General features: G+C 44.2%; 1 protein-coding gene across 5 annotated transcripts in view; it reads left to right on the forward strand.

Moving 5' to 3' along the window:
* The first annotated feature begins 544 nt into the window (after positions 1 to 544).
* Positions 545 to 20,061, forward strand: part of nav3 (neuron navigator 3) — a 128,252-nt gene continuing 108,735 nt past the window's right edge. For 3 of the 5 annotated variants that reach the window (XM_028954007.1, XM_028954008.1, XM_028954009.1), the window contains exon 1: positions 545 to 925. In XM_028954007.1, coding sequence (XP_028809840.1) covers positions 677 to 925 — 249 coding nt within the window. In that variant the 5' untranslated portion in view covers positions 545 to 676. The remainder of the gene's footprint in view (positions 926 to 20,061) is intronic. The other 2 variants (XM_028954010.1, XM_028954011.1) reach the window with 1 other exon arrangement.

Below are 20,061 nucleotides of genomic sequence, written 5' to 3' on the forward strand. Positions count from 1 at the left end.
AGAGTGCCAGGAAGAAAATTTCTCTTTGGTGATCTGTGACTCACTGTCTTCTAAACCAAAATCCCGTTTTTTGTTTTTTTTTGTAGACTTATCCAGGATTGGTCTAGAATATCTCTGCAGTGTTTCCATTGCAGCTTTTTGAATCATCAAAATACCATCTCAAGGAAACTTTGATATTTTTGATATATGTGGTGAAATAGCTGGTGCTTGGCAGCCGTACGCTGCCCATCCTTCGACTTTCGCCCACTAGATTCTTAAGACACATTTCATGTTTTAGAACGAAAAAGAATGAAATAAAAGCGAAGTGAAATAGAGAAAGAGAGCGCGAGGGGAGAGAGAGCTGTAGACAGGTCTCTGTAATCACAGCCAGTGAGCATGGAGGACTGTTTGGGTTCGTAGTAGACTGTGAGGGGAGGAGTGCGGGAAGAGCCAAGGGAGGAGGGCAGGGCCGAGGGGCGTGAGCGCCGGAGAAGCCTTCTCAGTTTCTCTGAGCACGCTGTCGGCTTCAGAATGACTGCCTGAGAGTCAGTCAGTCCCTCCTTGACGCTCCCCCACACATCAGGAGGAGACGCTGGCATCTTGTTTCCACTGCTTTGCGCTCGTCTGGAAAACTGTCTCCGGGATTTTGAGTATCTTTTTTTTTTTTTTTCTTCTTCTCCTCTCTTCTGACTGGACCATGCCGGTAGTCGGGGTAGCATCTAAGCTCAGGCAGCCAGCGGTGGGCTCCAAACCAGTCCACACTGCTCACCCCATCCCTAACTTGGGCAGGACCGGTGTGCCGCAGGGCTACACCCCCCAGACCCCGCAACTGAAGGGCACAGAGTCACCTCTGCTCTCCTGCCAGCTGTCACTCAAAAGCGAGTACCAGGATCGGAGGACAGTGCCGGGACGCAGTGGCGAGACAGAGGAGAATAAGATCAGGAAGGTCAGTTTGGGTCGGGGGGGATACAGTGATACAGCTGTGAAGTTTAGATTTTTTTTTACCAGCTACAGCTCTGACAGGTGTTGCTGGGTGAAATTGTAGCAGGTGTCATCCTGGGGGGTAAAAAACAGTGTTTTTCCGGATTTTTCACATTCTCAGTTTTGAATAATGAAGCGGATGGTCGGGGAAAAGTATGTCTTTTAGTTGACCGTATTAGCCAGTAAAAGTTGAACAGATGTCAATATCTTTATGGTCACTTATGAAACATTTTAAAGCAAAGTTTAGAAATGTGATTGTTTTGGAAAATAATTTCATAACAATAAAATTGATGTAAAATCATGTCCAGATAAATCAATTGTTGCTGGAAATGGCTGTTAATGATGGAATATCTGCATAACATCTGCATCTGCATATCAGCAGCAATTGTTGGCTAGTATAAGCCTGTCACTGTAAAAGCTTTGCAGAGATCTTTCTGCAGTTGAGAACATTTGTGCTAGTTGAAGAAGGTAAAACTGCAATGACAATTTTTTTTAATTCATTTTTGTAACTGAAAACCACGTGGCGCGGTGAGCGAAGCGGCATGTCTGCGGGTGTACATACTTTTCTGCCGACAATGTTATCAGCCATATCTTCGAAACAACCTGCGCTGGGTAATGTACAGTGCTCTCAGACACCCGAGAAGCCTGAGTGACATGACCTGCACATGACCCCTCCAACACCCCCCCCACGAGTTGAAAACTGTTTCTAGATCGCTGGTGTGCCCTTCAGATTTTTCCCAGAACCCACTTTTCTAGCATTAAATAAGCCATGCACGTCTTAAATGCTTTCCCATACCAGACGATCTCTTGCCAGGTTTTCTAGAAACGTTTTTAAAATGTGCGGCTGGAACACTAAACCAGCAAATGAAAGAAGATTTTTGCAATTCAAATATTCCCGCCAAATATTTCAAGCTGAGATGGCCTACATTGCGAAACCCGTACAATGACAAAGCCTTTCCTGTTTGCTTAGACATTCCCAGTCATTGTTTCACATACTTTTTGGCTTCTGACAGTATCCTGGCCCCCCCCCCCCCCCTCATCCAGACCTTAATGTGCACAAGAACTCTTGCAGGAAATGCGTGCAAACTTCAAAGAAGGGGTCAGTCACTCCCTGCACTAAACGCCTTGTAACTCTGCCGCCGCCGCACACCCGTGACCGCTGCAGGGCTCTCCGGATTGTAGAAGAAGGAAGAGTCTCTTGGCATCGACAGCCACCCCGGCGACATTTGGAAGGGTGCGCTGGAGGGTGATCTGTGAACTCTCTTCGGAGTGCCATCAGGGAGGAAAGGTGGCGGCTGTGGAGCCTTCATGGAAATGCATTACCTGTCCCAACCTGTCTTTGGGGGGGGGGGGCAATTAGTTACCCATGGCTGCAAGCTCATCCTGTGAGGATAATCCTTGTATTATAGAGAGAATGTGTGGGATGTGAGCCACTGTTCCTGGCTTCGAATGATTGACGGCTGAAAGGTTGAGTGTAGGGTGAAGCTGAATGGAGTCGGGCGCAATTTGAATGAACCCAGTGCGATTGTGCAAGACGCTACGTCTGTAATGTTTGGTGTTTGCTGCTGGATATCTCCGTGCGGAAAAAGAAAAGTATCATGTTGACGTGCCAGCACAACCCGGTCCAATGGCCTACCACAGATCCCTGTACCAGCCCATGTCTCTGCCGATTGAGACGATACCCAGCTGGCTTTGCGGCCTGTTGACAGCCGCTGTCACGCGTCGGCGGGATTGACAGTCAGCAAAGGTGATTTGTGTTCGAACGAAGTGCCACTCTCTCTTCCAACTTGGCAGCTACCCAAATCCAGAGACAAACGCGCTGGCCGCGAGTTACAGTTTCCCGTGTCATGTCATAATCTAACTTCCATCATGCACTCCATTATACTGCTGGGAGAAGAACAAACATCCAAACGTGCTGATTATTTGCTGATATTCATTCTGTCATTGTGCAACTGGGAACAAAGGTGCGCTTGTCTCACCACAACAGCGACTCCTTTTAAAACAGGGAAGAGGCTAGAGTGATAGTTACAGCTGCACCCTGGTTCAAGGACACTATGTTCTTCCGAATATAAGACAATCTTTGCCCACCTCACAATAAATTGTAAAAAAAAAATAAAAAATACCAGTAAATATGATATTTTCTACGGATTCTTCAAATCCGGTCGGTTGTGTTATATTCAGGCAATATTCCCATTCAAATATGTTCTGTTGATTATGTTGAATTGGTTGAGTATACTTTGAGTCTGTGGAGGTGTGTCGATTCGATCCCAGATCCTGTGAACTATGGCATGGTACAGGTTTTTAGTTGCAGTGCTCCTCTGCCCGGTGGTGCAGGGATGACCTAAAATGACCTTCTCTTGATGCGAATATGAGCACGAATTAAGTGAGGACTTTGGAATACTGGAGGGATGTAACTACATAGGAGACTGCTGTTTTATTTGGCAGCAGAGCACTCATCAAAACACTATCTGGGATCTTCTTCGGAACTGTGTGTCGGTTTTGTTGTTTACCGGAAGAGGGCAGACAACTGGCAGCCTTTGCAGCCTAATTAAAATATCCTGTGAAGCTTACTCATATCCTGTTGTTTGGGATGGAACTCATTGAGGAGCTCGCGTATCAGAGTAGGCCATCTCCTGCACAAAGACCAGGAGGGGCTGGGGACGCGCTGTACACACTGGCCCAGTTGGGGACACAGGGGAGGGGATGACACGGTCCAGCATGCCGACAGGCTGCCTGGGAGTGTGAGGAATGTAAACACGACTGGAGACTCCTCAACAAGCAAAGTGGGGCAAAGCTGGAGCTGGCTGCTGTATTGGGGGGTGGGTGGTCTTGGGGAAATTACTCCATAACTGGAAGTGAGTATACAGAGCTGTCTATATATATTTTTTTTCCAATTATCAGTTTATTCAATATTCAATATTACAAAGATATACACTTAGAACAGAACATAGAGCTGAGAGAAGGAGAGAAAAAAGAAAGAAAAACAAAAAAATGTATCCTTGGATAGCAGAATGTTAAGATATATGTCCATTTGAATGCTGGACAGAGGAAATAAAAAAGCACAACCCCACCCAAAATGAATTTGACTATAAACATACATACAGTTACACATACATATGATGCATCAGTGTATGACACAAGTTATTTCTAAAAATTGCTAGAAAGGATGCAGCGAATCTGTGATGATGTGATAAATGCAAGTGGTGATGCCTTTAATGAAACTTATAAACTCATATTTACAGTGTGTGTTGTTGCATTACACTTCATTGTAATACAGTTGTGGTGGTGCAGAGGTCTAGCAGTTAAGGACGTAGACTCAAAATCAAAGGGTTGCAGGTTCAAGTCCTGAACCCTAAAGGTGCAACCCCACACACTGCTGTCTGGGTGCTTTTCATGGTCAATAAGGGTGATGCGTTCAATGCAGAGGGCACATTTCATTTTGTGCACCGTGTGCTGTTCTTCACTTTCATTACCCAGTCACTTACATAACACTTATATTCCTAAGGTTTCCATGTAAAAACATTTCGAAAGAGCTGTGTATTTTAAATGAATTTGCCTCTAGTGTACAACATGGCTCTAAGCCACACACTTGGTTACTCCAGATAGACTGGAGTTCCATAAGAGTTCAACAAGGTCATCTAATGAATGTGCACGTCGTCGCATGGGATAAATGCTCATTAACCTTTTAACCTGGCAAGTCTGAAGCTCACAGACGGCCCATTTGTACTATTAAGTAACAATATTTTATTAATGGAATAACTACACTGAATGGGCCCGTGAAAATGTTCACATGATAACAAATATTTCTTTCACTTTGAAAGATTGTACCAGTAAAACAACTGCTACACACACACACACACACACACACATATATATAGTGCCATTTCACAGGTCTCTATAAAGAACTTAAAAGGAAGTGAGGGACTGTCTGTCTAACACTGTCTTTTTTTGATCAATAATGTGATCTAATCACTTTGTACTTTTCTGTCTTCTATCGCTTCTCATGTTCTTCTTGCTATCCTCACAGTTTCTTTCCTCTCTGTTACCCTCATCCTCCTTTTCTTCCGTCTGTTCAGCCAGAACACCTGGCCCTTGGAGTTTGTGTGTGTGAATCACAAGGACATTCAGCCGAGTCAGGTAGTGATGTGCTCAGAGCTGTAAAGGAACATCTGCGAGTCAACAGCGACAGCCTCATCAGCAAATCAGCAGGGTTTGGGAGAGCTAGCAGATGTCCTACCATTCACCTGTGCTCTAATGCAAACCAGGAGGAGCCTGATGGGAGGAGTGGAAACCGAGGGAAAGTGGTGTTGCATAGGCACTTCCGTGACTCAGTCTCTCGAAATTAAAGCATCGCTAGCAACACAATTATGGGATTTCCTGCACATGGCTTCCTGCATCTCTCCTGTGTCGTCGTGGAGAATCATGTGTCATGAGTTTAGAATTAGTCTATTCTGAATAACATCTTGTTGCTTTTTACAGCCTTTTGACATGTTACCTTGTTCAGGACCCTTTTTAAAATTTAAAACCAGTCTTTCATCACTGCTGGTATCGGCACGCTGTTTGTCGGTAGCGTTTGATCTTTACATTCCCACTGGGCCATGCTAAATGGACTGTGAAAGTGCACTCTACTCGTTTCCAGTCATCCTTGTCATGGGTCCAGTGGACAAGAGATCACAAGGCCGGCCAATGAAAGGCCAGCGCTGACCACAGACACACAAGCAGCCGTGACCAATCGGAGATAGAATTTCTAACCGTGGATATGACCCCTTCACCCAAAACAGAAAACGAATACACTTGTCCTCCGCTTAGCACTGATCGCACTTTCATGTTAATCTGCAGTAAAGTGCAAATCTAGTTTTTGTTTGCCTTTGGCCAGATCACCTTCCTGTATTTACATAGCTTTGATAGAGAACCACCAAGTTTGTACCTTAAGCCTTTCGAAAGCTGTCTAAACAGAGTTCAGCCGTCTCTACACAATTAGTCTGACTGTGTTGGGGCTCTTTGCCGTGAAAGCGCAGTAAATTCTGCATTAGAAATACTTGTTAAAGATTAACCACTGCCCCCTGTCTGTCCCCTGGGACGGCGACTCAGAAACGCGCTACCTGCAATTGACCGAAATGTTTGTACTATCGCGGAAACCGCTAAGTTGTGTGACTCTGAGGTCATTCTGCCTACAACTTCAGCACAGGTCGCTTGTTTGTTATTTTGCTGCTCCCCAAAGGAAGATTAGCCGTTTTTTTTTTATGGCGCGGGGATTAATGAGTCCTCCGAGGACACTTAGTTTCTTAATTTCCTCCGCGGTCAGGCTCTTGATGGATTGGGGACTGCAGTTCATCGGGCTGCTTGTGCGAGAGTCAGATGTGAGGGAACAAGCTGCCTTCTGTACCCATGAATAGCCCTGCTTCTTAAACTCATACTTTTAGTGTAATCTCCTTAATGGCCTAATATAGATGTCTGGTAATAAAGAGTGGATGGCAGACAGGGGGGATCATTGTCTTTGCCCCCTGGTCTCTGTTCATTGTTTGTTGTGAACGGTTCACACTGCGTTCAGGTCAGCCATTAACCTTGAGGGTTAGGCAAGATGAGTGCTGATGCTTCTAAAATTTCACAAACAAAACAGTCCTTCATGATCCCATAATGAGCAGGAGGAGATCTGAGCTCATGGGTGTTATGACAGCAGGACAGTGTCACTGTGAGACACATGGGATCTAAACGACAATCCATGCTAGTTATCTGCCCATCAAATAATACAAAATAGAGGAATGCTTAGACAGACAGACAGACAGACAGACAGACAGATAGATAGCCTATTTCATCCATCATTTCATTCATTATATAAATGTTTATATAAATAATTATGCCTCAAAATATGCAGTGGTAAATTCGAACAATTGAAACATTGAAAAGTTCACAGTATCATGCAATATATGAAAGATATTTTATGTTTAAAAATATTTCTCCTTGCTACTAAGTGATTGCATGTGGGTGTTTATGCGTGGGCATGAGTAATGGGTGCCAGCATGCTAGAACTGTTTGGATGTTTCAGGAGTTCCTCTTGATCAGAGAAGATGTTGACAAGTTGGTACTTTTAACAGATGCGGGATCCTATTACACGTTTATCTCAGCTGAATATTTAAAAAAAAAAAAGTAGGCAAGAAAAGACGACTAAGACAAATGGAGTGTTGTTGGGGGTGGTTATGTTGGTGTTGGGGGAGTGGGAGTTTGGATTGTTGGCCTGGTGTGCTGCTGCTTTTGGGACTTGGGAAACTCGATATTTCAGTAATCTGGAGACAAGCCCTTTTTAATTAAGCTACAAAGGCCAAAGCTGCTGGAGAATCAGAAACACATTGTTTCGTGTGCACGGGGCAACAAGGCCTACCCCTCTGTTAATTGAGGCTGGGCTTGGGCCGCCTTTGATCTGAGCATGCTCAGCAAGGTGGTAGGGCAAGTGCAGCTGAGAAGTGGGCTGCTACACCGTGTGCACTCTTTCTTTCCCTTTCCTCCGTTCCGCTCTGCTTTTTGGGGGATAGGCGCAGACCGATATTAATTTCCTCCTGCTTGACAGCGGTCATTAGTCAAGGGGAAGATGGCTGAGTTACAGCAGTCGGGGGGTAAAGATCGCTGGCTCGGGTTCACACAGGCGCTGAGAGTGTGTGAGCGAGCAGTGGACCAGAGGGTGTGTGCGATGTGTGCGCAGAGTGTGTTTCCACCTGTGGTACGTACAGCATTGCCTGTGTGACTGAACACGTTGGATCTCTCTGCCAACACCTTTTCGCGCTAAACTGTAGAGACAGATCTGTCACAGTGATGTTATTGCCAGCAGCCATTTAAACTCCACCCTGATAATCACTGTAGTTATGTTAGTGGGTGTGGCTGAGCGAAACTCAGCATGTCTGCATTGCCTTGTGCTAATATCAGAATTCTCTGTTTATGGAGATCCCACTATGATTTAGCAATTGGCCTGGACTATAGGGGTGTTAATATGATAATCGATGCATTGCGATGCAGATGTGGACTGTTCTCCATCGATGCAGTATCATAATGACGGTTCTTGGTGATTTTCTGGAAGTGGCATAAAATTTTGAATCAAAAAGAAGTGCTGGTAGTGACTGGCTGCTTGACCGGAGAACAGCCTCTCCCCTGGTAGAATTAAGTCCTTGAACATAACTTTCAAAACAAAAGCCCGCTGAACGCCATACACGTCTTTGGTGCGCTTTGTAGCTGCGCACGTTTGCCGATGCATTGATAATTGTAATAGACTCGTGAGACCAGTGAAGGTTCACGCCTCTACTGGACAAGTTGCTAGATCACCAGACCCAGCGATTGTGCTCTGGGAAGTGAACGCGAGGGTGTTTGCCAAGGGGGTCAAGGTGTTTGCTGATAGGGCCAGAAAACAGGATGTTTCTGCCGAAGCCTTCCAGGCCCATAAGCAGATGTGCTGAGGAAGCAGAGTAGGTTTCACCTCCCCCGAGCCCGCGACCACAGTTTACTGTCCCTACTTTCCTGAGAAAGACAAGTGGTCCTCTGGGTTCAGGACAAAGGGCGAAAAAAATCGGCAAGAAATCTCCTCCCACTTCTCCCGGCATCCGGATATCCCCAGAAATCACACGCTCCACCACGCAAATCCCCCAAGCGCAGCCGGCTACTTATGGTGGCTGGTCCTGACCAGCGGGGAAAGCCCTCCCTCCTTCTGAGGGAGATGGACATGTCCCTTTAGTGAGACTCGCACAGTCATTATTATGGGAGAGATTATGGGAGAGTGTGTGACCTCCCTCCTACAGCTGGAGAACTTTTCAGCAAAACTTCCCACTGCCGCTCAGAAGTTATTAGGGGATAAGTGTTGCGGAGGAGGCTAAAGAATCCAGAGAAGATGTCTTTATAATCTAAGACAACATAGAAACCTTGACACTCATGTTCAAGTCAAGTTAAGTCAAGTTTATTTATAGACCACATTTAAAAACAACCAAACTTGACCAAAGTGCTGTACAAAATGTGCTCTTGCATGCCCAGAAATTCTGGAAAAATAGAGAAAACCGGACCACTGAAGTCAGCAAATCACTTTATTTTAAGACCATGTAGCAATGGTGTGTTTTCATATTTAATTGTAGTTTTATTTGTTTAATAGACTTCAACCAAAGTTTGACTGTGTATTTTCCACTACTAGCAGGAAGCTGAATTTGATCCAGTCCACAATGAGTTGGATCTCAGCATTTCAGTGTGTGTTTTGTGTGTGGGGTGGTGCAATATGCATGTTTTTATTTTCCCACGTTCCAGGCCCCTAAGTAGCTCTTGGCTTATTCACACAGCCAGTTAAAATTTTGAATTATATTTGTTTACATTCTTCGCTGAACATGCCCACTTTGCCCCATTGGGAGCTGGTTCCTGTTTGCCTGTTGGCAGTGTTTTACAATGCACCATGGCCAATACAATCCTGCTAACCAGTTTATGACTCTAAGTTAGAAAGGTATTTATTAATGAATGAATTGATTTTTACAATAGCTGGGGGTTATGCAACAAATCCTGGGAATAGTTGTTGCAGAATGGGACAATTTCACAATCTCAACATGTTGCTGTGAACCCGATGACTTGAGAGGGATCAGTAATCAAGCATATCGAGTGAATTCATGGACCCAAGAGACTGGTGAATTTTCCACAAGTCTTACACATGCTTTAGAAAACAAAGGTGATGAAAGGCTATCCAGGCCTGCCAAAAAAAGAAAAAAAAAAGAAAAGAAAAGACATTACCCGGGCCTGTTTTTTGGCCGAAAGGCAACTTGTGTGTCATACACACCTGAACTTTCATCTGTTCATGCATGAAGGAGTTGGATTGGGGTTGGGTCCAGTTTAACAGGTGGCTTAATGACAGCAGTCTGATCTTTACAAAGTACTCAGGAAGCAAAAAGCGAATTTTTGGCCCTAATCACACAGGTTGTTTAGGTTTTTTGTTTTACTTCTGTCAAGTAAGGCAGCATTACACATAACTGTCAAGTCTCCATAACATCCATGTCATCTTATGTTAGCAAAATTTTTGTGAAATTTTTCAGTCATCCAGGTCAAGGTTATGTCAAAAAAGGTTATTTCCCTGGCAACCGGACTTGACAACGTTTCGCCCTTCCATTCCAGAGGGCTTTCTCTGGAAAGACTACAGACTTGAGAAAGCTCTGTGGATTTGAAGGGCGAAACGTTGTCAAGGATCCATAACAAGTCCAGTTGCCAGTGAAATAACCTTTTTTGAGATAATCTTAGGTTGTATACACATACAGTCCAAAAAGAAATTCTGACTGTAGATACATATGCAACGTTAGATGGGAAAATGTTCAGAGAAGGGTCTGCAAATAGACAGAAATGGACCGTCTAATGCTTAGCAGATACCTCCTTTACGAATGTTTGCATTGGAGCTTGCATGCACTAAAGGAGCTTACCACTTACACCGTGTGGTACAGGGGTATTACGGAGACTGGTGAAGCTATCTGGATTCTTAAGACTGGGATTACATTTGCGGTGTCTCAGACAAGATCTTCCAACAGTTGCTCAAGCGGCAATACCACATACCCAGGCCTGGGCAAGGGTATAATTTAAGAAATCTGTTCAAATATTTGAGTACATATTTGTTGACGGCCCCTGACAGGAGGAATTATGTCTCCAACACATTAGGCTGGCACTGGATTCATCAGGGCTGCTAGTCTGAAGGGCTCCAGTGTGCATTTTCCGGCTGAAATGTAGATGAATACATTGTCCAAACTTTGGGAGATTTTATAGGCACATATGTCTTTCTACAGTCTGTTCACCCCAGAGGTCGAAAAATGCTGCAAAGAGTCCGCTTTTACCTAGGTTTGCCTCAAAATCTGAAACTCCTCAGCTTGTTTTGAACATGTGTTCAAATGTTCTGGCATAGCCAGAATGAAGGTGAGAGAAAGCAAGTTTCTCCCTATTTCTTTTGTTTTTCTTGAAGCCTTTCGCTCTCTTTCAGATTCATTCAAACTTTATTGTCCTGTTTAGTGTTGTGGCGAACCATTCCATCTGGGTTTACTTCAGTTTAACAGCCTGATGTGGCTTCATATGGTTATCCAGGAGCCTCAGAAATGAGTTACCCCATGGGAAATATTCTGGACACAAAGCAGAAGAGAGAGCGAAAGAGAAAAATTCAATGTTTCTTTCGATGGATGCTTTTGATTTGATCCTTCACACAGGGCTGTCTGGGCCTCCAAAACCATCTGGAATGTGAAGACGTTGAGAGAATGTTGTAAAAAAAACTCAAGGGTGGTCTGCTGCAGCCCTAAACTCTACAAGAGTCTGAATTAAGTCAAGTGTCTGATTGTCATTAGAAAGGTCAACGTCTGCGGATCTCCCTATGTAACTGCCCTCTTCCAAACTTCATAATGTCCGTACTGTAGCAGATGTGCTTCCAACCATCTCACTCCACCTCTTAGAGTAATTTGAAGTCAAATATTGTCCTTTCCAATGCATTACATTGGTGAGTGATTGTTGCTTGCGGTTTGAAATACGACCGACTTGCCCCCTTTGGAGGTCCAGCATTCATCTGCAGATGGTTTCAAGAGGCATGCAGATGAGAAGCTCTGCAAACAGCATGCAGAAACATGTGTAAGTTAAAAGTGAGGTTAGAAGTGGGCGACCTCGCCCCCAGACTCAGACGGGTGGGGGGGGGTCTCTTATTAGATTAAGAACTGGGTTCATGTCCTCAACGTTCATCAGACAGACAAAACACCGCTGCTTTGCCTGTGGCTCACCTGCAACGGTCTTAGGCTTGACCCACAGATACATGGTCCACTCAAGACAACACATCACACTTTTCTCATCAGGAAATGTGGAGTCATACACTGTGCGATATGGAAAAAAATTCTATCACATTTTTTTTATATCAGTCGATATCAATATATAATACAATTTTGAACATAGATGTGATGACACAACATTTTACGGTACTCTAGACCAGGATTTCATGTTGCCCCATTTTGTGTCTGTGTGTTTTTATGTTATTTTGTATTAAACCCTTGTTTATGTTGAGCCATACATTATGTTGAGCCATTCCCTGTGCTGTCATGGCCCTGACATAAATTTAGGGTCTGTTATAGTGCAGATATCGTGCTAGCTGTATTAGTGGAAACACCAGCGCTTGCTTGGGTCTGGGGGTTCGAAGGGATGAAAATGCTTCCAATCACAGTGTTACAAAATGGGCCTATTGCTTTAAGTACTAACAGCATTGTGGGTGATTGAGTTGTCTTGGTTCACTATCATTGATTTCTTGTGTAATCAAAGGTGGACGGAATGAGTGCTATGGACTTTATATCGACATTGTTTTCCTATTGAGGCAAACCTATTTTGCAATAATTATCTTTATCGTTTTATTGCCCAGTCCTAACTCAGACCCAATGTGTATCTCAATTCAGGGGCTGAATCCTTCCCTACAAAACAAATAGCAAGAAGTGAACTGAAGTTATAACTCAACTTGTCAATATAATCAGACTATTTTGCAGTCTGAGTCTGCAAATAGACTAGGCAAATCAGCGTTAATATGTCCCTTTCAATGAGCCCTAGCTGGGGGTTAATTGGTAATTCTTAGAACAGTGAGCACATTTCATATCTGCGGATTGCTTGACTCATTTCGCAAATCCCTAGTTTTGTGGTGTTACAGTGCCCGGGGGAGTTTGAATCCTTCCGAACACATACCTTCTAGAGAAACATAACTCCCAATCGGTGGATCCTTCAGAGATTTTTCAAGGAGCTATTTCCCTGTCGATCTGCGACTTATTCCATCTTCAATCAAAGCCCTCACTTTATAGGAGATTTTATGCCAGGTTACCCAAATTTGCTTTGGACATTATTTATCCTCAATATTGGGCAAGGGACACTCTAGTTGTATCTAGTTGGAGTCTATAAATATGAGATGTCATATGAACGAGGCTTTTGAAATGTTTTTTTATTTATCTAAGCCCTGATGTATGTTCCACCTGCTTTTCTGCACTTTTGTCAGCATTGTCTGTGGTACGTTGCAGAGTGCGGTACGTCCCTGTGCGATGCTGACATTCCACGCAGTGTTTAGACAGCTGTGTCTCGACAGGATCGCGTCAGGTGAACGTCTGGGCCCGTGGCTGGGTCGTCAGGGTGCCGAACACGCTCTGATGAACGAGGAATGGTCCTGCGCTTCGAGCGTCAGGCCTCACCGCTGCTTTTGATTGAAAAACACGGTCCTTCCTGTCTGAACGCCGCTCCAAACTCGTTCCTGAGCCCAAACTGTCTCACCGAGGAGAGAAATGGTTCTCTCTCAGTGACCAAAAAAAAAAAGAAAGAGGAAGAGAGGTCATGGCCAGACAGGTTGTGAGGAAATGGTGTGAGGAAGGAAGGAAGATATGCACAAGTGGAACTACAGAGGGCCTGAGCCAGCTGAGTTTCATCATGTCTGCTTTTATATTATTCGTCCCTCTGCACACAAATATCAATAGTGGGGATTGTGATCATGAAGCTCTAGTTCCAGGCCCATCTCTAGCCCCCCCCGAGCCTATTCTTTTACGTGGGGTCTATAGGGTCTTGCTTAGGTTCAGAAGAGTTCCTGGTTTTCACAACCTTCTCAAGGTGTGATTATAACATTCTTTTTTTTTTTCTTCTTTTGATTAATTACTTTGATGTATTTTAAGCACCATTGGCCAGCTAAGATAAACATGAAATTGGCATGAACAAAAGTGGAACTGTCATTTTAGTAAGTTTTTTAAAAAACAGAGCTTGGTTTTTGTTCACTGAATTCAGAATTTTGAATTCATGGTTAACAGTGACATGCAAGATATTATTTCTCTAATCAGGTTCAGATTGAAATGACAAGCAAAACAAGGCCTAAGCGTAATTAACCATGCAGTTCTGTGGCACAACATGCTCGATTTGTAGTGCTTTACATGTGTGCCACTGGTGAATTGAATCGCTTTAATTAGCCTAGTAGATGAGCAGACACGCTCAGCAGTTATCAGAGAGAGAGATGTGTGAACCCTGGCGCACTTTCAGACTCGCCAGGCATTCCTCCGACCAGCCGCTCGCGTCGATGTCGGCCTAATGAATGGAGCCCGGTGCACGCCGCCAGAGCGCCGCGGTAACAAAACATGAGAGTGAGCGGCGTGGGTGAACGGTCGGGCACAGACGCAGATCAGTGGCTTCGCACCGGTGATAAGCTGCCTCGCTTTGATCTCCCCTGCCCAAGGCCAAGCTCCGACCCAGCGGGACGGAGCAGAGTAGCTCACCAGCTGGGACTGTGGCGTTCCCATGTCAGGTGCTACTCTTTGTGTAGTTACGCAACAACATCTGCCCTGGCGAATGCGGGCGCGGCCGACACCAAGAGTCACCAAGTCATGCAGAGTAGTGGTGGTGCAGGGATTTTTTTTTTCTTTTCCTGTAATATGACTTCAAAGTCGAAGCAGGATGCCATGAACGCTTTGATGAAAAGCGTCTCTCATGGAAACCGTGCTGCTTGTGCAACTTGCAGACACGAGTGGGTGCGAGGTGTAACTTTACAGATAGGCCCTGCGTTTGATTGTTTGATGTCCTTTTTTGGGGGGGGTGGGGCTCTCTTTGATGCTACCTGAGGGTTCAGAGTTGTCAGACTCCAGGCCTTCGGTAGAAACCAGAGTCGCTCCGGACTGATAAAGCAGCAGATACGACCGGCAGAGGCTGTGTCACTGAAGTCTGCAAACAGTTAGATGCTTGCAATCTAATATCCCTCTGTGACCCTGACACTGTGCAGAGTTTGTACTGTACATGTTTTACGCCGCTTTGTAGGGACATAAACCTCCTACGAGGTATGCAGTCCAGACAACAGATACCTTGTAGGGATTTTTCAAACTCACATGTTTAACCATTTAAAAAAAAAACAAAAATAAAATTACATTTGTATCTCGTAAGGAGAGGCATAGGTTTATGAATAGATAGAGAAATTAGAATTACCTATTATTGTTCTGGGTCTATATAATATTTATATTATTTATATACCCTAATGTTTCAATGATGACAGTCTACAGTAATAACACATCTTAGGGTAAATTAAAGCATCTTTAGCTGCAATTAGCATAATTACATTGCATTGTAAGATGATTTACCTTTCACATACAAATATAAATAAAAAGAAGATTTTCAATGTATCATATATCACTATTACACTGAAAGATGCTGTGTGTGCGCGTGTGTGTATGTGTGTGTGTGTTACTTGACACTGTCCGCATTCACATGAATGACAGCCTCAGACTGAGCTGATGGTAGATCTATCTACTGTAGTCGTCTCTAGACGCTCACGGCAAAACAAAAAAAAAAAACTCCATAGATGTCTGTCAGTGGCCATAGTCCCACTGATCCTAGAACTGTGCTGTTTGAAGCTGACAGTTTTTTTCCCCCCAATGAAAACACCAACAGACAGCTGTCACTGACACGCATCGATTTCTGGCAAACGGCATACAGGATAACCTGGAAGGGGATTATCTCGCTTTCTTTGAGGGTGAGATAATAAAGTAACCGTAAAGGTCCTGAACGCCTGACTGCGACCTGCTGTTTGGGAAGAGGGCCCAGCACCTGTTTGGATCTCCTCCAGCATGTTTCCCTTTTATGTTGTTTATGGGTTGAGTGTATAGGCGGCGAGTGACCGCCGGTTCCTGGCCTTTTCATCTTGCGGATCGTGTTTATGCTCCTGGTAATCAGCCAGATACACACTGTGTTGGGGAGAAAACAAAGGAACTGGAGATCAGAGCATCAGCTCGCGCTCAGGTTTGGTAAATGATAGATGCTCAAGAGAACTGACTCTTTTTATCACATCTGAGTTAGTTTGAGTTATTCTGTGAGAAATTGGCTAGTACTAGTGGTTGAACTCCAGAAAAACCTATTTAATGGAAAAAGTGACATGCACTGGTTCCGGCCAGCTGCCACTCTGAGATTTACAGTTGCACAGAACACTGCAAGTCAGAGGGCTATGTCAGCAGATACTCTCACTGAGACTCTCAGGCTCCTACTCAGGAGCATTTCAGAGACTCCAGAGTCCTCAATCCAGCCACTCCATTGTACTTTTGTTCCCAGCAAGACCCTGAGTTATGTAATTCTGACACACTCTGCAGGGGTCTGATGAAGTTATATAATATAATGCATATTTATATGCCTGTTTGTGTGGGTACATGTATGTATGTACAGTACATACATTTTAGGCATAACAGAAACTAAAATTAATTTTTTAAGTTTAGTCTTCCCAACCATAACTCTGTTCAAAGTGTAAAATTATTAGTAATTATTAAAAAGCGAAAGTGTTAATATTTTCATTTAATTCTAGAAAAAACCTCTATGAACATCATGTCATTGTTTACAAAGGATGCCATTGTTGGACAAAGGGTTTGGTTTTCACTGGTTGGTATCGTATGTGCTATTTAGTCTCACTCACTTTCAGTAATCGCTTATTTCACACAAGGGTCATGGGGTGCAACAGATTTAGTAGGGCTGAATGATGTCTATTTTAAGAATATATTTATATCGATATATTTTTAGATTTTAAATAAGTTGCCAGTTTGCTTGTCTGTTTTCCCTGCTTCTCTCCTGCTGTGAAAAGAATTAACCCCATCCCCTCCACCTAGATAACATCACTCTGCCCCGCCTCTCTCCGTCTGTGAACACACCCACCCCAAACTTCGCCAGTGGATGATCCCGAAGAAGATCAGTTTGGATTCCGTTTAGCTGGAACACACAAAACAGAAGTGAAGTGATTATCATAGTGAAACTGCAGCACAGTACATGGTACACACAACAAAATGTATCCTCTGCTTTTAAACATCACCCTTAGTGAGCAGTGGGCAGCCATGACAGGCACCTGGGGAGCAGTGTGTGGGGACGGTGCTTTGCTTAGTGGCGCCTCAGTGGCACCTTGGCTGACTGGGATTCAAACCGACAACCTTCCGATTACGGGGCCTCTTCCTTAACTGCTAGGCCACCACTGCCCCGCAGCGGCAGTGCGTTCCCAGCCTTCTGCCATTATACAAAACTGTATACTGAATACATATAATGTATAGAGTCTCACTGCCTGGCTCGCCAAGGCGACTCACTTCGCACTGGGTACTCATATGTTGCTGAGCAGGACCTGTGTGCTGTACACTAGTATCACACTATAAAATATTGTCTACATTTTCAATTTCTTAATTGCACAGTTCTTTTATAGGTTAATAAAAGGCCCTGTGTGACATTTGGAACATTTGGCTCCAAATGTTGGCTCCAAATGTCCAAAACCTGTATGGGAAGAATGTGTATATGAGTGTCTCGAACTATAGCTCATATTTAAATATGATTTTTTTTGTCCATGTCAATCAACCGTAGGACCTAGGCTGGCTGGGACATCATATAGACATCATTCACCTACACCCTCTCACCTATTGCTAGCATAGAGTCCCCAGTTCAACTCGAGTGCATGCATTAGGATGATGAGACAGAACATGACCACCCAGCCGAAATACATAGACATAAATTTGATCATAGAAATTTCATAGCAAGGCCCTGTAATGCTAATGAATTGGTAGTAACATGTATATCCATTTTCACTAGTGAGTTGTCAGTGGTTTGGCAAGGCAACCTGGCTGAGTTCTCTGGGTTTCTCTGGAGCTCTGATGCTGTGTTTCTCAATCCTGCTGACACCAGAGGAGCATAGAGGGGTGGAAGGATGAGGAGGAATGTTTTTTTGAATGGAGGTCAGCCATGAAAAGGTCATGTGAAAGGACCAGGCTCCATGATGGGAAGATTTCAGGGAAGTTTTTTTAGTAGTTGTGGCCCTTGGAGATCTCCAGCATTGCCAGATCTTAGCCAAGATCCTAAGCATCAATGTGCTAAGAATTGTCTCTGAATGCTGTCCCAAACTGTTTTTGTCTTCGCCTCCATTGGGGATGGGCTGATTGTTGATGCTCAAAGTTCTGATGTCAACCAAAAACATATAGGTTTCCAAAGCAAAAAGAAGATTTAAAAGAAAGACAGTAGAGAACTATGAATAAAGCAGAAGGCATCAACAACTATTTAACAGACATGGATGCTCACTGAGCATAGCAGACCCTGCATTCTGTAAATCTGTAGCATAATGTCTGATCCAATTTCCTCAAGGCTAAAAAGATTTGCTGCTGTGTTGGCTCACTCCAGGAAGGAAGCGCCATCTCACTGATACCGAGCGTGGATGCTGTCGGGTCATTAGAGAGACGACCAGAGCGGCATGAGGGAGGAAGCGTTCCTTCTCCGTTTCCTTGGCTACAGCGCTCGGCACAGCTAATCCAGTGACACACTGGGCAGATTGCATCTAGCGTCGGCAATTCAATTAGTCATCGCCGCTGTTAGGAGATAAGCGTCGGTATCGCGGCTCAGCGAGACAATGAGCGGCGCTGTAGGGAGGGAAGGTGGCCGATAGTAGACACAAGAATGTCATTCGTGCACATATTTATGTGTGTGATTGTGTGAATGAGAGTTGGATGAAAAGAATAATGCGTTTAAGGATTTGCATGACATTTCTAACAATATGAACTGATTTGTGCAATGAAAACCTATCAAAAAGTGCAAAAAGTGGCATAGAGATTACTGATGAATACAAATTGCAATTTACTGGTTACAGGTAAAACACTGGGCCCCATGACTCCATGAATGAGCAGTTTATCTGCAAAAATACTTGGTCAGCTGGACAGCCCTAGAGAGTACTGTAAAATACTGTAGAGGCAGATACATGCAAGGGATGTAATAATATATGGTTATGATTTTGTTATTGTATTGTTTACTGTATATATGGGATGCTATAAAATCTATTTGCCCTGTTATCTTGATCACAGGACATTTAAGGTCTTCACAAGTTAATCATTTAATAGCTGATAATATATATATTTCATAATATGATGACTATTTTTTTAGTAGTGTGTTTTAAATACATGAAATGGTAAATTATACCAAAAATAGCTGTGCAACAATATATAAGTGAGTCACACACACACACACACACACACATATATGACAGTATATGACACACATATGACAGTAACAGTACACACACACACACACACATCACATTTTTCTTCAGTCATGGATATGACAGGGAGAGAGTCTATGTATAATATGTTATTTAAATGATTAATGCACTGAACCCATTGATGGCACTGCTATAGCCACTTCAAGATCCCTCACACGCGCACACACACGCACACACACACACACACATACATACGTGTAAATGCATGTATGTATGTATACCTTTATCCTCCGTAGAGGTGCATTTTTCTTCCGAGTCCCATAACTCTCTTGATACAAGTACCAGCTGGAAGATACTCAGCAGTCTAAATGTAACTCTTCACTCCATATTTTAAGGCAGTTTGGGCCGTGTCAGATTCAGGATGACATTTAACATGTTTTTTGGCCTTCGTTACATGGATTCTATAGATATGGGATCTCTGGTGTAATAAATAATATCCTCATGTCAGGTTGTCCAGGGAGAGACCCTTCCCTTAAACACCTAAGGATTTACGGCACTGTCTGGAACAGCAGGAGAGATATTGGGGAATTCTGATGCCCGGAAATCCACAGAGGTGGTGGGGCTGCTCTACCCTCTCTCATGTGGAGATTAATGACCGGGATAAGACCACCCCACCAACCAACCCTTCTTCCTCACAGCGCACCCAGCACGGGGGGATAGCAGCCGTCACCTGCTTTTATTCTGCTCTTCTCTGGGCACGGAGGAGGAGGAGGAAGATGAAGAAGATGATGATGTTGTCAGTGAATGGAGCTCTGCTTGGAAGGAGGCCTAATGGCCTTAATGGAATGACCTAGCACGTGTATTTCAGCAGCGTAGTGCGTGTCGGTGTGCGTGAGAGAGTGAGGCAGCCTCCCCACACAGGACAGTTCTGGGGTTTGGTCTCTGGTTTGGCATGCGCCGATAGCCTCTCAGGGGGTCAAGGTAAGGCTGTGTGTGCTCCTCCCCCTCCCCGCTCACGGCTGGGCTGCGGTGTCAGTGTGAAGACAGACGCGATCAGGAGCGCTGAAGGAAGGGGGGCTGGATGTGGGTGAAAGTTTAACCCCCAGGTTATGGAGCTGTCAGTAGAGACTTTTTTAACAGCTGAAGGA

The sequence above is a fragment of the Denticeps clupeoides genome, chromosome 15 (assembly GCF_900700375.1).
Source record: "Denticeps clupeoides chromosome 15, fDenClu1.1, whole genome shotgun sequence".
Taxonomy (NCBI): domain Eukaryota; kingdom Metazoa; phylum Chordata; class Actinopteri; order Clupeiformes; family Denticipitidae; genus Denticeps; species Denticeps clupeoides.